Genomic DNA, 18,671 nt, shown 5'->3' with positions numbered 1-18,671 from the left:
AAACAAACGAGTCCGGCGGTAGCGCAGTGGGTTAAGTGCAGGCGGCGCAAAGCGCAAGGACAGGGCGTAAGGATCCCGGTTACAGCACCTGGCTCCCCACCTGCAGGGTGGTCGCTTCACAGGCGGTGAAGCAGGTCTGCAGGTGTCTATCTTTCTCTCCCTCTCTCTGTCTTCCCTTTCTCTCTCCATTTCTCTCTGACCTATCCAACAACAACGACAGGGATAATAACTACAACAATAAAAAACAAGGCAACAAAAGGGAATAAATAAATATTAAAAAATCAATGGTTAAGAAAACTTAGTAAAAAATTAAAGCACCTAGGTTCAAATCTTATTTGGACATTTAATCTATTTAAATGCAAACAGGTTATTTAAGATTTCTTAAGTAAAAAATTAAAGCACCTAGGTTCAAATCTTATTTGGACATTTAATCTATTTAAATGCAAACAGGTTATTTAAGATTTCTTAAATTTTGTAATAATTTCTTCTTCAAAAGATGATTATATCAGTATCAGTCCTATAGTGTTATCATGGAGAATTGAAAAAAAAATTAAATATTAGGTGACTGAGCCCTGTCATGCTCTCAAAAAATAGTATACTGCTGTTATATTGCCATTCTATTGTTAGTTGAAACTTCCAGATGGGAATATATTTAGGTTTTTTATTTTATTGTTTTGTATATGTATATATGAATGTATTGTGTTATTGCCAGGCTTCACTTTTCTGGCCTCGGGGTTTACTTTTCTGAGCTGACTTTTTTAAAAAAAATTTTTATTTATAAAAAGGAAACACTGACAAAAACTATAGGATAAGAGGGGTACAATTCCACACAGTTCCCCCTACCAGAACTCCATATCCCATTCTCTCCCCTGATAGCTTTCCTATTCTTTATCCCTCTGGGAGTATGAACCAAGGGTCATTATGGGGTGCAGAAGGTAGAAGGTCTGACTTCTGTAATTGCTTCCCCACTGAACATGGGCGTTGACAGGTTGATCCATACTCCCAGCTATTCTCCTTGAGCTGACATTTTCAGATAGAGAGACAGACAGAAGGAGAGAAGGAAAGACACCACAATACTGAAAGACACCACAATGCTTCCCTCCAAGTGTAGTGGGGGCCAGACTCTAATCTGGGTTGTGTTTATAGGAAAGCCAGAACATTCCCAGGTTAGCTCTCTTGTTGGGCACATTTAGTTTAGTTTTTATTTTTAAAGTATTATGTAAGTAAGCTAAAACACTAATTTTGAGCACTTCCAACATTTTTATATTTGAAACTTTGCAGTCATACAAGACAACTTTGCTTCTGCTGATTTGCCTTTGCTGACATGTTTGACACAAGATCAAGAGTTTGGGCCTGATACTTTATTTCAAAAACGTGAACTTGATTTTGCTCCTCTGAGGTAGGATGACTTTTTATTTTATTTTATTTGCATATAACCTTTCTATTTCTTATTCTATGATGCTTCTAGTATTAATGACTTCAAGCGGCAGTTAGAGCTTGTGTGGTGGGTGAGACTTCTCAGCACACCCTGAAGACGACAGGGTCCTACATTAAGGCATGGTACATATTAATTTGGCCTAATTATTTTTATGTGGAAATAAGTCAGGTGAGACTGTGGCTTATTTAAACATTTTAATGTTTTCTAGAATTTGTATTTATTTATTTATTTAATTTAGAGATTGCACTGAAAGTTTCTTTGTAGAACTCACCTCTTTTGATGCTCAGTATCCCAGTCCTACTTTGTTAAAAGCATTCATTTCATGGTTACTAACTTGTTTGACACTCTTCATTTTGGTCAGCAGATACTGAATAAGTATTACCTTATATGTGGTGATAATATGAAGTAGACCAGCCATCTGCAAATTAAAATTACTCCAAAATAATACATTTTTGAGTGGTCATAATAGGAGGAAAGTCTGGATCTCCTCATAAAATATTTGGAATTTTCCAACAATATTTGTTATCTTATATGTTTAGATCTTAAAAGAAGCTGCATGGATTAAAAAGGCTTGATGTTTACAAAGTAAAAGCTTTCTCCCTTCTGCTATGTGTTACTTTACAATTAGTTTTATGAAAAGTGATCTGAGGAGAGAGCTCACCTGGTAGAGCTTACACTTGACCATGAAGAAGGACCCAGGCTTAAGCCCCACTTACCACTTGGGAGTCCATGCACAGGGAAAGCTTTACAAGTGATAGAGCAGTGCTTTGGTGTCTCTCTTCTCTGCATTTCTCTCCCTTTCTGTCTCCTACCTTCTGTTTGGAAAGAAAAAGAAAGCCCTCAAGGAGCAGTGGAATCATGGTGGGTGTAAAGTCTTACTGAACTTTGGCAGAAAAAAAAGAAGGGGATAGTATGTGTGTCTGTATACATTAATTAACTATTAAGTTCCTACTGTACTTTTAGAGTAGATTGTGACTTAAATTTTTTTAAATTATCATTATTTATTTTATAGAGACAGCCAGAAATTGAGAGGGAAGGGGGTGATAGCAAGGGAGAGAGACAGAGAGACACCTGCAGCACTGCTTCACCATTCATGAAGCTTTCCCCCTGCAGGTGGTGAGTGGGAACTGGAACCTGCAGAAACTTGAACCTAGGTCCTTGTGCATTGCAACATGTGCGTTCAACTAGGTGCTCCACCACCCGGCCCAGGTTGTGTCTAAAGTGATCTAAATTTTTAAAAAAGTTATATTGTAGACCAAAGGTTTGGTTGACCAGGAATGGTGAAGCTCCTGTGATGATAAAATAAATAAATGAAAACAGATAAATAAGCAAATGAATGAAACTCTTGAGGGAAAGAAAAAGAACAATCCCCCACACCTCTTTTTTTTTAATTTATAAAAAGGAAACACTGACAAAGCCATAGGATAAGAAGGGTACAATTCCACACAATTTCCACCACCAGAACTCTGTTTCTCTTTATGGAATTCAATTTAATAATAATCGTGAAAACAAAACACAAGTGATTGCTAGCCCATGTGAACTTTATAGTTGTAATGATCCAGTAAGACCTTTGATCTTATTTTTGTGACAACAAACAGGAAAAACCTTTCATTTGACCTTCTTAAATACAGAGAAACTCCATAACTGGATGCAATAGCCTTAAATTATTTTTGAAAGTGTAACTGGTAAAAGAATTAATGCAGTGACATGGCACTTTTGCATTTTTTCATACTAGTATATCAAAACTAATTTTTTTAAAAAATCTTTATTAACTATTGGATAGAGACAGAGAAAAACTGAGAAGGGAAGGGGAGGTAGAGGGAGAGAGACAGATTGACACCTGCAGCCCTGCTTCACCACTTATGAAGCTTTCCATCTGCAGGTGGGGACCAAGGGCTTGAACCTGGGTCCTTGCACTCTGTAATGTGTGCACTTAACCAGATGTGCCACTACTTGGCATCAAAACTAAATGTTTTTAATGTGTTTATTTTTTTTATTATTATTTTTTTAATATTTATTCATTTTCCCTTTGTTTTTGCCCTTGTTGTTTTATTGTTGTGGTTATTATTGATGTCTTCGTTGTAGGATAGGACAGAGAGAAATGGAAAGAGGAGGGGGAGATAGAGAGGGAAGAGAAAGATAGACACCTGCAGACCTGCTTCACTGCTTGTGAACCGACTCCGCTGCAGGTGGGGAGCCGGGGGCTTGAACCGGGATCCTCTCGCCGGTCATTGTGCTTTGCGCCACCTGCGCTTAACTGCTGTGCTACCGCCTGACTCCCCTAATGTGTTTATTTTTAACTGTGTATTTCAGGGAAATTCCTGGTAAGTCTGAAGAGCCTGATTGGTTTTCTCGACCATCAGAAGTTAGTGAAGCTTTATTCCAGGCAACTTCTGAAGTAGCTTCAGACCTAGGTAATGATTGCTTTAATGTTTCTCCACACTCACTTAAAGCTGACATAGCTGTTGAATCTCTCTACTCTTTTTTTACCTCCTGAACAAGGGACTAAAGAAGAGGCCTTTTCATCTGAACCACCTGATCTGAAAACTTTCCACGATGCTAAAGGTCATGATCTTCTTGCTTCATACATATCATGGAAGATGAAAGAAATTGAACGGGAGCAAGAAGCCAGTTTAGCTGATAAGAATCAAGTTTCTATTTCAACTTCATCTGATACAAGTGATGAGTACATAACTCTTAAAGGAAGTGAGAATGTTGATACTTCTAGTTCCTATATGCAGTATTGGAAACAGGAAGCTTTACAGCAGTCAGAAAATTATTTAACCAGTAAGGACCATGATTCTTTATCAGATTCCTCTGACACAATTGATAAAAATAAAGTTTCTAAGGGAAGTGACAATTCCATTGCTCCTTTATCATGTATGCCATGGAGCAAGCAGGGAGCTTCATACTATTCAGAAATGTGTCCAGTCATTGAGAACTGTATTTCTTCCCCACAAGAAATTGCTTCTCATTTAAGTAGTAAAATGTCATATTCTTTCTTTCGGTGCTTGTTGGAAAGAAGAGGAAAGGGGATTCCTTTGATGTGTGATAGTCATTACTTTGAGAATGTTTATTTGGAGGCTTCAGATGAGAATGAGATGGATTTTTTAAATGGTTATGAAAGAAATGAAGAAAGTCTGGGGAAAGAATTATCTCAGTGTTTTGAACTAGAGGAAAATAGAAGTACCTTAGTAAGTTCAGAGATGAACCTCCGATTACAGTATATTGACAATAGATTCTCTGATAATTCTGTAAATTTTTCAGAAACACATATACTCTCTAGGGCACATGATTTCACTAAAATAAAGACTTCTGGTGGTCCTCTTAAGACTGTTAAATCCAATTTGGACAACACATCAGAACAACTGTATTTTCAAGAGGAAAGAAACCAAAAGACATTTTTTGCTTTTGGTGAGAAAGATGATGCTACTGAAAATGTAGCCTTTGAAGCCCTTATTGCCTCTATTGAGCCCTCTAAGACAGAGAGTACAGTAAGTGAAATCCAAGAAAATGAACTACAAAGTGCAGATCTTTCCCTTTTATCTGATAATGATGAAAACTCATACTTTGATAAATTTATCTATCCATACTCTCAGTCTACTCCTGAGGTATTTAAGCAAATGTCTTCCAAACCATTGTTGCATAAAAGAGATGTTCATGATGGCTCCCTGCACTGGCCTCCTAATTTAAAATCACTCCCTGATGCTCCTCAGGATTCTTTAAGTGAAAAATCTCACAGCCAGGCTCCTGGCCTTGGTAAAACAGTGTCAGTTTTATTTCACTATGGTTTAAGTAATGAACCATATCTTCCCATTGGGAAGTTAAAGTCTGTTTCTGCTCTTGACCTTGCAGAGGAGGTAGGATCTTCAAACATTTTTTATCCATTGAAAGTATCAACATCAGATTCTTTGATTTTACAAGATTTAAAGCAACAAACCTTTGAAGAAGTTGCAGATTCCTCAGACTGTATTGTGGGTAAGAAAGTAAACTCTAGTCACATTATTGAAGCTCCACCTGCAGCTGTAGGAAACAGCTTTTCAGCAAACATGGTGGCATGTGATGCAAAGTCGCAAGGTGATTTGTCATTGACCAGTGATGCATCACTAATTGTAGTCAGTCCAGAGACAGTGCTGAAAGCTGATATAGGCCAAGGTGTAATTGCTCAGCCTGTGGGAGCCAATTCCCATTTTATTATACATACAATTATGCAAAATGACTCCTATTTTGTAGAGGGCCTGCAGGGGAAGACTGAATCTGACATCTATGCTCTGGATGATTTTACTGAATGCTGTAGCCTAGATGAAAATGTGGTTGTATGCAGTGAAAGAGTTGCATTACAAAAAGAGGTGAGATGCTTTAAATGGTAGTTGGGAGAAATATGATCTTTCCCAGTATTGTTTCAGGACATAGTATTTTTATTTTTTCATCTTTTTCTTTTTTCCTTTCTTTTCTTTTTTTTTAAAACTATTTCCCAGATATGTGAACAAGATGACTTGATTAGTGAGTGCATTGAACTAGAAAGTTCGCTTGATCTAGAAACTTGTGACACTTCCCTGAATTGGCAAACTCTATCACAACCGTCATCTAAGGAAGAAAGCAATTTTGAAGCACCTGTAAGTTTTTATAATTGACATTTACTATGGGATATAGAGGGAAATATATTAAGTGAAGAATGGGGGCTAGAAGAATATAAGAACCATGTCTATATCCTCTAATACCATTTTTGTGATACTTAATCTGGTCTACATTTGACATCCAGAAAAATGTTGCACTAATTTGTTTTTTACATTGAGGTTGGCACAGAAAAGTTTGTGTTTTGTAGGCTGAAATATTGGGCTGTTGGAAAATTCAAGACTTCCTATTTTATGTTTTTCAAAGCTTATTTATTTATATAAAGAACAAAGATCAATCAATGATGTATTTCCCATTTTGTATTTCCCATTTTGTCTGATAGCTGTTTACCACCTTTCAGTGAGCTTTATAATTCCTCATTTATGGTAGAACTTGTTTTTACCAGTGAAAAACTGAACAAGGTGCTGATCTACAGCCTCATCTGAATTGAGTGTTGTACCACATTTATACCATGCTCTGGACGTTTCTGGATGATGGATTCGTTCAAACTGTCCAGTTGCCAATAGTACACATTTGAATTGATTATTTGGCTCCTTAGTAGAAGCTCAAGAAACATGACCCCTTTAAAATCTTACCACACCAAGAGTATAACTTTTCTCTGATGAATGTCTGCTTTCAGTGTTATTTGAGGTAAATCATCATGTTGGGATCAAGACTGTTTGTGCACCCACTGTTGTAAACAGTTCTCATCACTAGTTATGTTACTTATGAAAAGAATTGTTTTCCTTATGTTTAATGAGCATATTGCAGATGTTTATATACTTCAAATGAACTTCTTTGAGTTCATGAGGAACCCAAATATTGAGCTTGTTTATATATCCCAACTTCTTCAGGTGGCTCTTGAATGCTTGAATGGTGGTGAATGCTCAGTGTTTCTGCAGTCTCTCATGTCATGTAACATGGATTTGACTAGATCAGTATCTTTCTTTTGTTGTCATCAACCTTGATAGGCCTCCCTAACCAAGGAGCTTCTTTGAGATCAAAATCACCAGCACTGAATTTCATGAACCATTGTTGGCACTAATGCTTTTGTAGAGCACCGTCACCATAAACTTTATGCAACTTTTCACAAGCCAGGCACACATTTTTCCATTTATGACAATAAAACAGTATAATATGGTAAAAATGAAATTTGGTCTTTCATTTTTAACTTGTAAAATCTCCAAAACTCAACACTCAGTCTTTATTTTTTTTTTTTAGAATGAAGTTAGAACTGTTACCTGTCAAATGACTTAGCAATAACATAGATGTGAATGACTAGTACATCCACAAATGAACTAGTGCCATTTGTTACAAAAGTGCATCATGACTTTTCCAACAAGCCAATATTAATTCATAAAAAGTACCACGTCAGGGAGTCGGGTGGTAGCGCAGTGGGTTAAGCGCAGGTGGCGCTAAGCACAAGGACCAGCGGAAGGATCCCGGTTCGAGCCCCCGGCTCCCCATCTGCAGGGGAGTCACTTCACAGGCGGTGAAGCAGGTCTGCAGGTGTCTGTCTTCCTCTCCTCCTCTCTGTCTTCCCCTCCTCTCTCCATTTCTCTCTGTCCTATCCAACAACAATGACATCAATAATAACTACAACAACAAAACAACAAGGGCAACAAAATAAATAAATAATAATAAAAATTTTTTTAAAAAAGTACCACGTCAAATGACTTAAGTTCAGATCTTTAATTCAGCACTGTTTGACAATAATACAAGATTCACTTCACATCTGCATATACATGTACACACATCTCACTTCACCCACCACCGAACTTCTTGTATGATGGCACCAAATGAAATCTACTACCTGTGTCCCTCTTCTGGTAATGACTGTAGTTTTTACAGAATATGTGTCAGTTTGGCTCTTTTTATTTTTTGTAAATTTGTTTTTTAGTTATCTATACTTTAGATATGAGTGAAATCATCCAGCAGCTACATTAAAAAAATAATTTATTTATTTATTCATGAGAAAGGAGGAAGGAACCAGACATGTCTGCACTCTGGTGCTCTGGTACATGTGCTGCTGGGGATCAAACTCAGGACCTCATGGGTGAGAATCCAGTGCTTTATCCACTGTGGCACCTCCTGGACCACGCAACAGCTTTTACTTAAAATTTTTTATTTGATAGCGGCAGAGAAATTGTGAGGGAAGGGGAAGATAGAGAAGGAGAAAGAGATACCTGCAGCATTGCTTCACTGCTAGTGAAGCTTCCCCACTGCAGGTGGGGATTGGGCCTTGAACCCAGGTCCTTGCACATGATAACATGTGCTCTCAACCAAGTGTGCCACTGTCCAGCCCCTGTCTTTCACTTTTTTGTAAAAAAACTTGCTTTACATAGCATAGCTTTACATAGCATAATCACTTCCAGTTATATAAATTTTGTCCTGAATGACATAGCATCATCTTTTTAAATGGCTAAGCAGTAATCCATTGAGTATATTTTCCATAAATTCTGTATCCTATCATCTGTTGATGGGTATTTAGGTTCATTCCATATTTTGTCTACTGTAAATAGTTCATCTGTAAACATTGAGGTGCATATAGCCTTTAGAAATCGTTATTTTGCTTTTTTATTTACTTATTTATTTGATAGAGACAGCCAGAAATCGAGAGAAAGGGAAATATAGAGAGGGAGAGAGACAGAGAGACACTTGTAGCACTGCTTTGCCACTTGTGAAGTTTTCCTCCTGCAGGTGGAAAACAGGGACTTGAACCCAGGTCCTTGCGAGTTGTAACATGTGTGCTCAACCCAGTATGCCACCACCCAGTCCCCAGATAGCCTTTCAAATGAGTGAATATATGTATGTATGTGTGTATTGTTCTTTGGATATGTGCCTAAGAGTGGTATTGCAGGATTATAAGGTGTTTTGTTTTTTTTTTTAATCAGAGCACTACTAGGCATTGGTTTATGGTGGTGCAAGGGATTGAAACTGGGACTTGGAGCCTCAGGTGTAGAGTCTTTTTGCATAACCACTATGCTATCACCCCCACTCTTTCCCCTTCCTTCCTTCCTTCCTTCCTTCCTTCCTTCCTTCCTTCCTTCCTTCCTTCCTTCCTCCTTTCCTTCTTCCCTCCCTTCCTCTCTCTCTCTCTCTCTCTCTTTTCTCCATACTGTTTTCCATAGGGTCTGCTTCAGTTTGCATTTCTACCAGCCAGATTTCCTTTTTCCACATCCTCACTAGCAGTTGGGTTAAGTGCAGTTTAAGTAAAAGTGAGAAAAAAATAAAGTGCTCAATTTTTAATACAGAGTTTTTACCCTTTAAAAATATTTATTTCATTTATTTATTATTGGATAGAGACAGAGAGAAATTGAGCGGGGAGGGGGAGATAGGGAGAGAGATAGAGACACCTGCAGTTCTGCATTACCACTTGTGAAGCTTGCTCCCTGTAGGTGGGGATCAGAGGTTTGAACATAGCTCCTAGTGCACTGTAATGTGAGTGCTTAACCAGATATGCCACTACGTGTCTCCCTCCCACCCCCTCTTTTTGTTAGTACTACTTTTAGACCTTTTTCTTTTCTCTTTTTTTCTCTTCCTCCTCTCCTCTCCTCTCCTCTCCTCTCCTCTCCTCTCCTCTCCTCTCCTCTCCTCTCCTCTCCTCTCCTCTCCTCTCCTCTCCTCTCCTCTCCTCTCCTCTCCTCTCCTCTCCTCTCCTCTCCTCTCCTCTCCTCTTCTCTTTCCTTCCTTTTTGATTCTTTTCTTTCCAGAGTTCTGTTCAGCTCTGGCTAGTGGTGGTGCTGGGGATTGAATCTGGGACATTTGGTGCCTCTGGCATGAAAGGCTTTTTAATAAATGTATAACTATTATGCTATCTCTCAAAGCCCTACTTTAATAACTTAATACCAACTTTTCATATATATTAAATATATTTAAGGGAAATTACATGTGCTTTCAGTTACAGTGATATGCTAAAATTCAGAGCACTATTTCAAATTTATTTGCTTTTTTTTTAAGCTGGTGAAGTCTGAAATTAGTCTTTATTTTCTTCCTTTTTTTAATCCCTTTTCATAGGTAGGTAAATCTGCATCTAAAGTACCTCAGTTTGCCCCTCATGGCTCAGTTGGAGAGTCAGAATATTATACTTCAGATCTCAGAATGTTAAGGATAACTCCTGGCACACTGTCAAAGCCTTTGAAACATTCAGCAGGTATGTAGAAAAGGAAGGAGGTATTAGCTTGTTAGAATAATATTATGAATAATTTTTTATTTTTTATCTTCTGTAGAATATTAAAATCTTGGATTATATGTGTTTATAAGCTCCTAGGCAATCCTCTCTCTGTCTCTCTCTCAAGTTTGTTTTGAGAGGGCAGAGGGAGAGAGAAAGAACTAGAGCTCAGTCTAGCGTATGTGATGATGGGGATCAAACTCAGGACTTCATGCTTTAAACCCAATACTTTATCCACACCTCCACCTCCTTCAACAAATCTTTAATTAGAGGAACCATTCAATACTCTGCTTAACAAAATTACAAGGAAGAGTCTGATATTTGAGCTGATTCGTTTGTATCTTCTTTTCCCTCCTCTCCATTCTCTCCACCACTTTCTCTCCTACTTTGTACTAAGCATCAAATCCAGAATCTTTGTGTTGTATCACTGAGCTACATCCCTGGGTGAGATATTTTCTGTGTTCCTTCTTAAGACTTGAAGGGCAAAAGTAATTTCCTGGGTACATGACAGTAAGAGTGGCTGCTAATAAGTTTGTAAAGGAGAGTCAGCTTTGAGTTAGAAAGCAGATCTTTTGCCCACTTTTTAAATTGGGTTGCTAGTTTTCTTGTTGAGCTATATGATATATATATATTAAATATTTTATTTAGTTCATATGAGGTAGAGAGGAGTCTCACATGAGAGAATCCAGAGCACCTTTCTATATGCAGCATCTCAAGACTGGACTCAGGAACCTCAGGCATACAAGTTTCATTATCTACTAGTTGAGCTACTAATTTGTTGGCATGATAATTTATGATATTCCTATATAATCTTTTTTATTTTGTAAGACTGATAGTTATATCCTCTTTTTTACTCCTAATTTTAGTAATTTGATTATTAATTTGCTTTTTTTTATTCTCAAGCTAAATTATACTAGTTTTGTTATTCTTTCTTCTTCCTCCTCTTTCTCTTCTTTATACCTGAATACTACTCAGCTTTGACTTAATGTTAGTGTCAGGGACTAACCCTAGTTTAGCTGCATCCTCTAAATGTTGATTTCTTGTGGTTTTGTTTTAATTCATCTGAAACAGTCCCTCATTTCCATTAATATATTTTTATTGGCCGTTGGCTATCTGATTTAATTCCCATGTTGTTGCTATTTCCTCTTGCTGCTGACTTATCATTTGGCCCTGTTTTTGTTGGAGGACATATGCCTTTCCTTGCTTTCAGTCCTTTAAAAAAATTATTTTTTGTCCTAATGTAGTTCATCCTGTAGAATGTACAGTTTGAGCTTGGGAAGAATGCACATTCTGCTGTCGTTAAGTGGTGTGTTCTAGATGTCTTGTAATTCTAGTGGGTCTGTATACAGTGTTCAAGTCTTCTGTATCCTTGTCGATCTCCTGCTTAGTTAATTTCTACATTTTCAAAAGTAGGGTATTGAAGTTTCCAATAGACTGCTTCATGTATTTGGTGACCATGATAATAGGTTTACTTACGTTTATAATGGTTATAGATTTCTGATGACTTGTTCTTTATATTATAAATTACTTCTCTTTAATTATAGCAACATTTTGAATTTTAAAGTCAATTTTGTCTTTTATTAGTATTGGATACTCCAGCTGTTACAGTTGCTGCTTATATAGTACATCTTTTTTCATTACTCTCAACTATTTACTATGATCTGAGGGCCTAATACATGCATGGTACACACATGCCTGAGCAGCCTCCCTGACCTAATTTTTAAATTCTATATTGTGTGTGTGTGTGGTTGGGGGCAGGGTGGGATAGGAAGAGGGAAAGAGAAAGTGGAGGGAGAAACACTAAAGTACCATTCCACTATACCTCACACTCACTTGTCCCTGATGCTCTCATGTGACCCTGAGGATCAAACCCAGAGCTCATGCACAGTAAGGGTGTGTCCTCTACCTGATGAACTGTCTCCTGGTTCCATTATATATTTTTAAATTTTGGAAATAGTTTGCAGTCAGCTCTTGTTTTATTATTGTTATTTTTTAAATCCATATTGACAGTCTTTAGCTTTTGATATAGTTAGTTCATTTATATTTAATGCCATTATTGATGTAATTTGAGCTTACATTTGCTGGTTTACTTCGTGATTTTCGTAGTCTTGTGTCTTTGTTTTTCTATTCCTTTTCTACTACTACTAATTAATTAATTAATTTTTTTTACCAGAGTAATGAGCAGCTCTGGTTTATGGTGGTGTAGGGGATAATTTATTTTATTTTTTAGTTTATATTTTATTTATTGTTTATTGGGTAGAGACAAATTGAGAGTGAAAGGGGAGATGGGGGTAAGGGGGGTAAGGGGGAAGAGAGAGAAAGAGAAACCTTGGTATTGCTTCCCCATGTAAGAACCTTTCCCCAGGGGCAGGTGTGGACTGGGGTTCTTGAACTTGGGTCCTTGCATGTTGTAACATGTATTCAACCAAGTGAGCCACCACCCCACCCTGCTACTTTTAAAAATGTACATTTTCTGTTGTGGCATTTTCCCCCCCAGTCTGTTCTTTCCATTTTATGATGCTTCCCCCCCATTTTAAGTTCTCCTCCGCCATCATGCACCCTAACCCCAAAGTCCCCTCAAGTCTTCTTGTCTTCCTTTTCCAGAGTGCTTTGTTTTGGCGCAATACACCAAACCCAGTGCAAGTTTTACTTTGTTTCCTCTTTCTATTCTTCTGTCTTAAGTTCTGCCTACAGGTAAGCTCTTTCATTCATTGTGTATTCATCCTTCTCTTTTTGATTTATCTCACTTAATGCAATCCCTTCAATCTGCATCTGAGATGAAGCATAGGAGATGGCTTCATCGTCTTAACAGCTGAGTATGGTCCATTGTGTATATACACCACAGTTTTCTTAGTCGCTCATCTGTCATTGGACATCAGGTTGCTTCTGTGTTTGGGCTATTACAAATTGTGTTATTATGAATATAGGTGTACATAGGTCTCTGGATTGATGTGATTGTTTCCTCTGGATATATCTTCTGAATAGGAATTACCTGGTTATAGGATAGGTCCATTTCTGGCACATCTCCAGACTGCTCTCCACAGGTACTGGACCAATTTGCATTCCCACTTGCAGTGTAGAAAAGTTCCTTTATTCCCACAACCTCTCCGACACATGTTGTTATTGTCCTTTCAAATGTATGGCATTCTCACAGGAGGAAAATGATCTCCTGTTGTCTTTATTTGCATTCCTCTGATAATCAGTGACTTTTTTCACCTATTGGCCCTTTGGATCTATTAAGGTTATATTTTTAGTGACTATTTCTAGGGCTTATAAGACCCATTTACCATATCAGAATATACTTCCAATTTATTCAAACTTAATTCTAGTGTGATACAGTTTCTTCTGTATGTCAGTAAACCCAATAATTAATTCATTATTACATTTTTTATATTTTAAAGAAGTTTATGGGAGAGCAGGTCTTCATGTATTGAATTATTTATTTATTTATTTTTACCAGAGCGCTCCTCAGGTCTGGCTTATGGTAGTGTGGGGGATTGAACCTAGGACTTTGAAGCCTCAGACATGAAAGTCTGTTTGCATAACCATTATCTACCCCCACCCTGAATTTTATTATTATTAATTTCTTTATTGGGTGATTAATGGTTTACATTTGACAGTAAATACAATAGTTAGTACATGTATAACATTTCTCATTTTTCCACACAACAGTACAACCCCCACTAGGTCCTCTGTCATCCTGTTCCAGGGCCTGAACTACCCCCACCCATCCACCCACCCACCCCTGAGTCTTAACTTTGGTGCAATACACCAACTCCAGTTGAAGTTCTGCTTAGTGTTTTCTCTTCTGATCTTGTTTTTCAACTTCTGCCTGTGAATGAGATCATCCCGTATTCATCCTTCTGTTTCTGACTTATTTCACTTAACATGATTTCTTCAAGTTCTATCCAAGACGGGCTGAAAACGGTGAAATCACCATTTTTACTCTGAAAATGTCTAATAGTTCTAGTTTGTCTATTTCTTCATTTAGCTCCTTCATTTCTTTATTGATTTTCTAACTGGATGATCTGTCAGGTTGAGAGAGTGGGATGTTTAAGTCCCCTACTATTTCTGTGTTGCTGTTAATATATTGCTGTTGCTCTTTCAGTAGATGTTTGATGATTTAGATGGCTTCTCATTGGGTACACAGTTGTTAATAATTGTTAAGTCCTCTTGATTAACTGATCCTCTAAACATTAAGTAGTGTCTATCCCTATCTTTTAAAATTTTATTTATTTTAAAGTCTATCGTGTCAGATATAAGAATAGCTGTTCCTGCCCCTTTTTGTGGGCCATTGGCTGTATGATAGTTTTCCATTCTTTCACTTTGAGTCTGTGTTTGTCTTGTTGGGTTAGGTGGATTTTCTGTAGACAGCATATTGTTGGGTTGTGTTTTCTGATCCATCTTCCTACTTTGTGCCTTTAATAGGTGAATTCAGGCCATTGACATTTATTGATATCAAAGATTGAGGGTATTTTAAAGCAATTCTTGTAGATTTTTAGAGTGTTCTGATATATGGCCTATTTCTGGTGGTCTGACTTTATAGGAGACCTTTCAGAACTTCTTTCAGGGCAGGCTTGGTGATAGTTGATTCTTTCAACTGTTGCTTGTCTGAGAAGGTTTTTATGCCTCCCATCTAGTGTGAATGACAGTCTAGCAGGATACAGTATTCTTGGTTGAAAGCCTTTCTCATTGAGCACTCAATAGATATCTTGCCATTCTCTTCTGGCCTGTAGTGTTTATGTGGAGAAGTCTGCTGCTAATCTTACAGGTTTTCTTCTGTAGGTGACTCTTTTTTTCTCTTGCAGCCTTCAGGATCCTTTCTTTATCTTTATTCCTTGCCATTCTAAATATGATGTGTCTTGGTGTCTTTAAGTCTAGGTTAATTCTGTTTGGGACCCTCTGGGCTTCTTGAACCTTTATGTCTTTGATGTTGTCTAGACTAGAGAAGTTCTCAGCTATTGTGTTGTGAAGGATGCTTTCTTCCCCTCCCTCTCTTTCTTCCTCTGGTAAGCCAATAATGCGTACATTATTTCTTCTGAAGTCATCCCATAGGTCTCTGTTGTTGTTTTCAGTATCTCTTAATCTCTTTTTGAGATCTCCCTCCTACTTCTTTTTAGTTGTCTCTGATTTGTCCTGAATCTTGCTAATTCTCTCTTCAGCTTCATTTATTCTATTCTCTCTCCCCTCTGTTGTTTTTCTGTAGCTCAACTACTTTGTTACCCTGTTCTGATACTGTTTTACCTTGTTCAGCTAGTTGTGTCCTTAGCTCAGCTATTTCAGCTTTCAGCTCTCTAATAACCTTGAGATAATTAATGTTTTCTTCCATAGTCTCATTTGTTGTTTCTGCATTTCTGATGACAATTCTTTAGAACTCTTTCCTCACTCCTGTGACTAATTCTTCAGGTAGCATTTGGATGTTGACTTCATTCTTCTGTGTTTCTACCTTTGGGTGGCTTTTAGCTGGACTTTTGTCCTGGTTCATTTCTCCAGTGTTTCTCCTTGGTTTAACCATTATTATAGTGTGTTATGAGATTCTTCTCTGAGTACTTTTCTTTCCACTGATCACTCTTGCCTGGATTGACTTGTGTCTAAGTAAGGTACTTAAAGAGTTCACAGTTTTGGAAATTAACAGTTGCTTCAATGTTATCTCAATCCCTGAGTTGAAGGACAGTGGCTGTTACAGCCTCTTTTGGTCTTTTTTTTTTTTTTTTCCTCCTGGGGGCTTTTTACCTATAAGTAGGTTTTTAAACTTAATCACTCACTCCTGACCAAGAGATAAATCAGGGTGGGGGAGAGATAGCACAGTGGTTATGCAAAAAGACTCCCACACCCCAAGGATCCAAAGCTCTGGGCTCAGTCAGCTGCTGTGCCATTGCTGGGCCCTTTGAGTTTCTAAACAAGTCCTATTTATGGTCTGTAGGTTCTAAGGCAATTACTCACCATGTTCTCATCAGGAGAACAATTTGGAAAGGCTCCCACTATACAGCCCCACTGCTAGACAACTGGGGTGTAGATCTTCTCCTTAGTTTCCTGGTCAGTTCTCTGCTCTCCCCGCCCCATGTCAGCACGGGGTCTCCCCCCTGTTGCTCCAGTCTTGAGGGCAGTAGCAAATGTAGACTCATAGTTGCATTTGGTGAGTCATAGGGGAGTCCTCTCCTCCTTTCAGTATTCTTTTGTTGGTAAAACAGACTGGAGGTGGTTCCTCAACTAGCAAACTGCCAGACTGTTACCAGCCGCTTGGGAGTAGATATGGGCTTTAGTCCCAGGAATCTCACTTTAGGTTCCACTCTGTCCAAAAGCCACATGTGTTTTCACTCACCAGTGGCTTGGTGGGTTCCCAAAGTAGTCCCATGGTCATCTTGTTGCAGTCTCAGGTGATCTTTGATAGTCCTTGTTCTTTAGAGAAGTTTCTCAACTGGGTAGAGCTGGAGGTCTGGGCAGAGTTGTGGTCTCTGGATGTTCTGGTGATTTGGTGGGTTCCCAAACTAGTTCTATTCCTGTCTTGCTACGGTCCCAGGAGGTCTTTGAATTATTATTTTTTAATATTTATTTACTTTCTTACATTTTTTCTTCAGGGTTATCACTGGGGCTCGGGGCTTGCACTATGAACTTACTGCTTTTGGTGGCCATTTTTTCCATTCTTGTTCTTCTCTTTCTTGTTCTTCTTCTTCTTCCTGTTCTTGACTTCTTGTTCTTGTTGTTCTTCATCTTTTCTTTTCTTTTCTTTTTTTTTTTCTTTCCCATTTTATTTAACAGGGCAGAGAGAAATGAGAGGGGCAGCAGAGGTAGAGAAGGAGAGAGTTAGATACCTGCTGACTTACTTTACAGCTTGTGAAGCATCTCCACTGAGGGTGGGGAGTGGGGCCTCAAACCCAGGTCCTTGTGCCCTTAACCAGGTGTGCCACTGCCTGGCCCCCTTGAACTATTAGTTTTCTAATTTGCATTTTCTATTCTTTTCAGTAGTTTCTTTGGACTTGTTACAGTTGAGTGTAATTTCCTTTCTCCAGCTTTGCTACCACCAGTTCCATTTGCTGTTTTAGTCAAGTATATATACTATAATATATGTAATACTATTATGTACATTGATTTATGTAAATTTGCCCTTTTTTTTCATCATAGCTATTGTTGGGACTCTGCATAATTCCTAGCGACTTCTTTTTCTTTTTCTCTCTTGATAACTGGTGTGAGACAAACAGGCTAACAGACAGATTGGGACAGAGAGGGAGAGACACATGCAACACTGTTCCACTGCTCATGAAACTTCATCTCTGCATGTTAGGTCCAAGGGCTTGAGCATAGACAATGCTCTTGCACATGGTAACTTATGCTTTCTTCTGGGTGAGCCACCACCTGGCCCCAAGATTGCTTTTTAACGATTTATTTACTATACAAGAGAGAGGTGAGAGAAAGATCAAGAACATAGCTCCACCATATATAATAACATAAATTTGATCTGGAGGCTTCACATAGGTACAGCATGTATTCTGCCTGCTGAAGCACCTTCCCAAACCACACAAATACTTTGAAAATTAGTTATGAGATGGAAAATTACATAAATATGCTTTCTTTTTATTATTGCTAATGTTATCTTTACTAGTAGCATTTGTTATGTTATGTAACTTTAGATTATTGTCTGATGCCTCCAGCTTTCAGCCTAAGGAATTTTCTCTACTATTCTTGTGAGATGTGCCTCCTATAACAAATTCTCATAATTTTTGTCTATCTGGAAGTCCTTTTACTTCATTTCTTTTGAAAGATAGTCATACTAGGGTTTGGAATTCCTGGTTAATATGTTTTAATTTCAGATTTTTTTTTTTTTTTTTTGTTCATGGCATCTACTGCTTCCAATTAACTTTCCATTCTATTTTAGAGTGAGGAAGAGGAGAGTGGCTAGGTATCACAACACCACTTCATCATGTATGGAGCTTCCTCTGGTGCTATACTACTACCATGTGGTGTCAGAGCCACTTCTAGGGCCTTGTGATAATGCATATGCTCTACCAGACAAGCTGTGTCTTAGTTCTTTCAGAGATGTCAGTAATTTTATTTATGACCCTTTAAATGTGATTATTTTTTATTGTGTTTTTCATAGTAGTCCCTCTGTCTTTTGCCATTTTTGACTATGATGTCTTGGTGTGGATCTCTGTGTGTTCTACATTGAGTTTTTTAACTCATTTTATGCTGATTAGTGTCTTTTTATCAGATTGGGGGTGTTTTTAGCCACTAATAATATTTTTCTGATTTTTCTTTTTTGCCTTAGGTAGTCTCCCATCACACATAAGTGAAAGTACTTAATTTGTTTCCAGACCTCAGAATCCTTACTTCTTTTCCCTTTTTTATTTGCCGTTCAGATTTTATATCTGTCAGTTTATCATTACATTTTTTTATTTTTGCTTTTGAGTTATATATACACATATTTATATTCTTTGATATTAACCCCTCATC

At 37.8% G+C, this 18,671-nt stretch overlaps 1 protein-coding gene across 1 annotated transcript in view; it reads left to right on the top strand.

The window, feature by feature from the left end:
* Positions 1-18,671, top strand: part of ALMS1 (ALMS1 centrosome and basal body associated protein) — a 109,042-nt gene that overhangs the window by 5,247 nt on the left and 85,124 nt on the right. The window contains exons 2-7 of the mRNA XM_060188426.1: positions 1,282-1,399; positions 3,752-3,852; positions 3,941-4,225; positions 5,672-5,787; positions 5,917-6,054; positions 10,070-10,205. Coding sequence (XP_060044409.1) covers positions 1,282-1,399; positions 3,752-3,852; positions 3,941-4,225; positions 5,672-5,787; positions 5,917-6,054; positions 10,070-10,205 — 894 coding nt within the window. The remainder of the gene's footprint in view (positions 1-1,281; positions 1,400-3,751; positions 3,853-3,940; positions 4,226-5,671; positions 5,788-5,916; positions 6,055-10,069; positions 10,206-18,671) is intronic.

This window comes from Erinaceus europaeus, chromosome 3, assembly GCF_950295315.1.
Source record: "Erinaceus europaeus chromosome 3, mEriEur2.1, whole genome shotgun sequence".
In the NCBI taxonomy this organism is placed as follows: domain Eukaryota; kingdom Metazoa; phylum Chordata; class Mammalia; order Eulipotyphla; family Erinaceidae; genus Erinaceus; species Erinaceus europaeus.
Note: the sequence above shows the minus strand (reverse complement) of the source record. Positions and strands in the feature narration are given on the sequence as shown.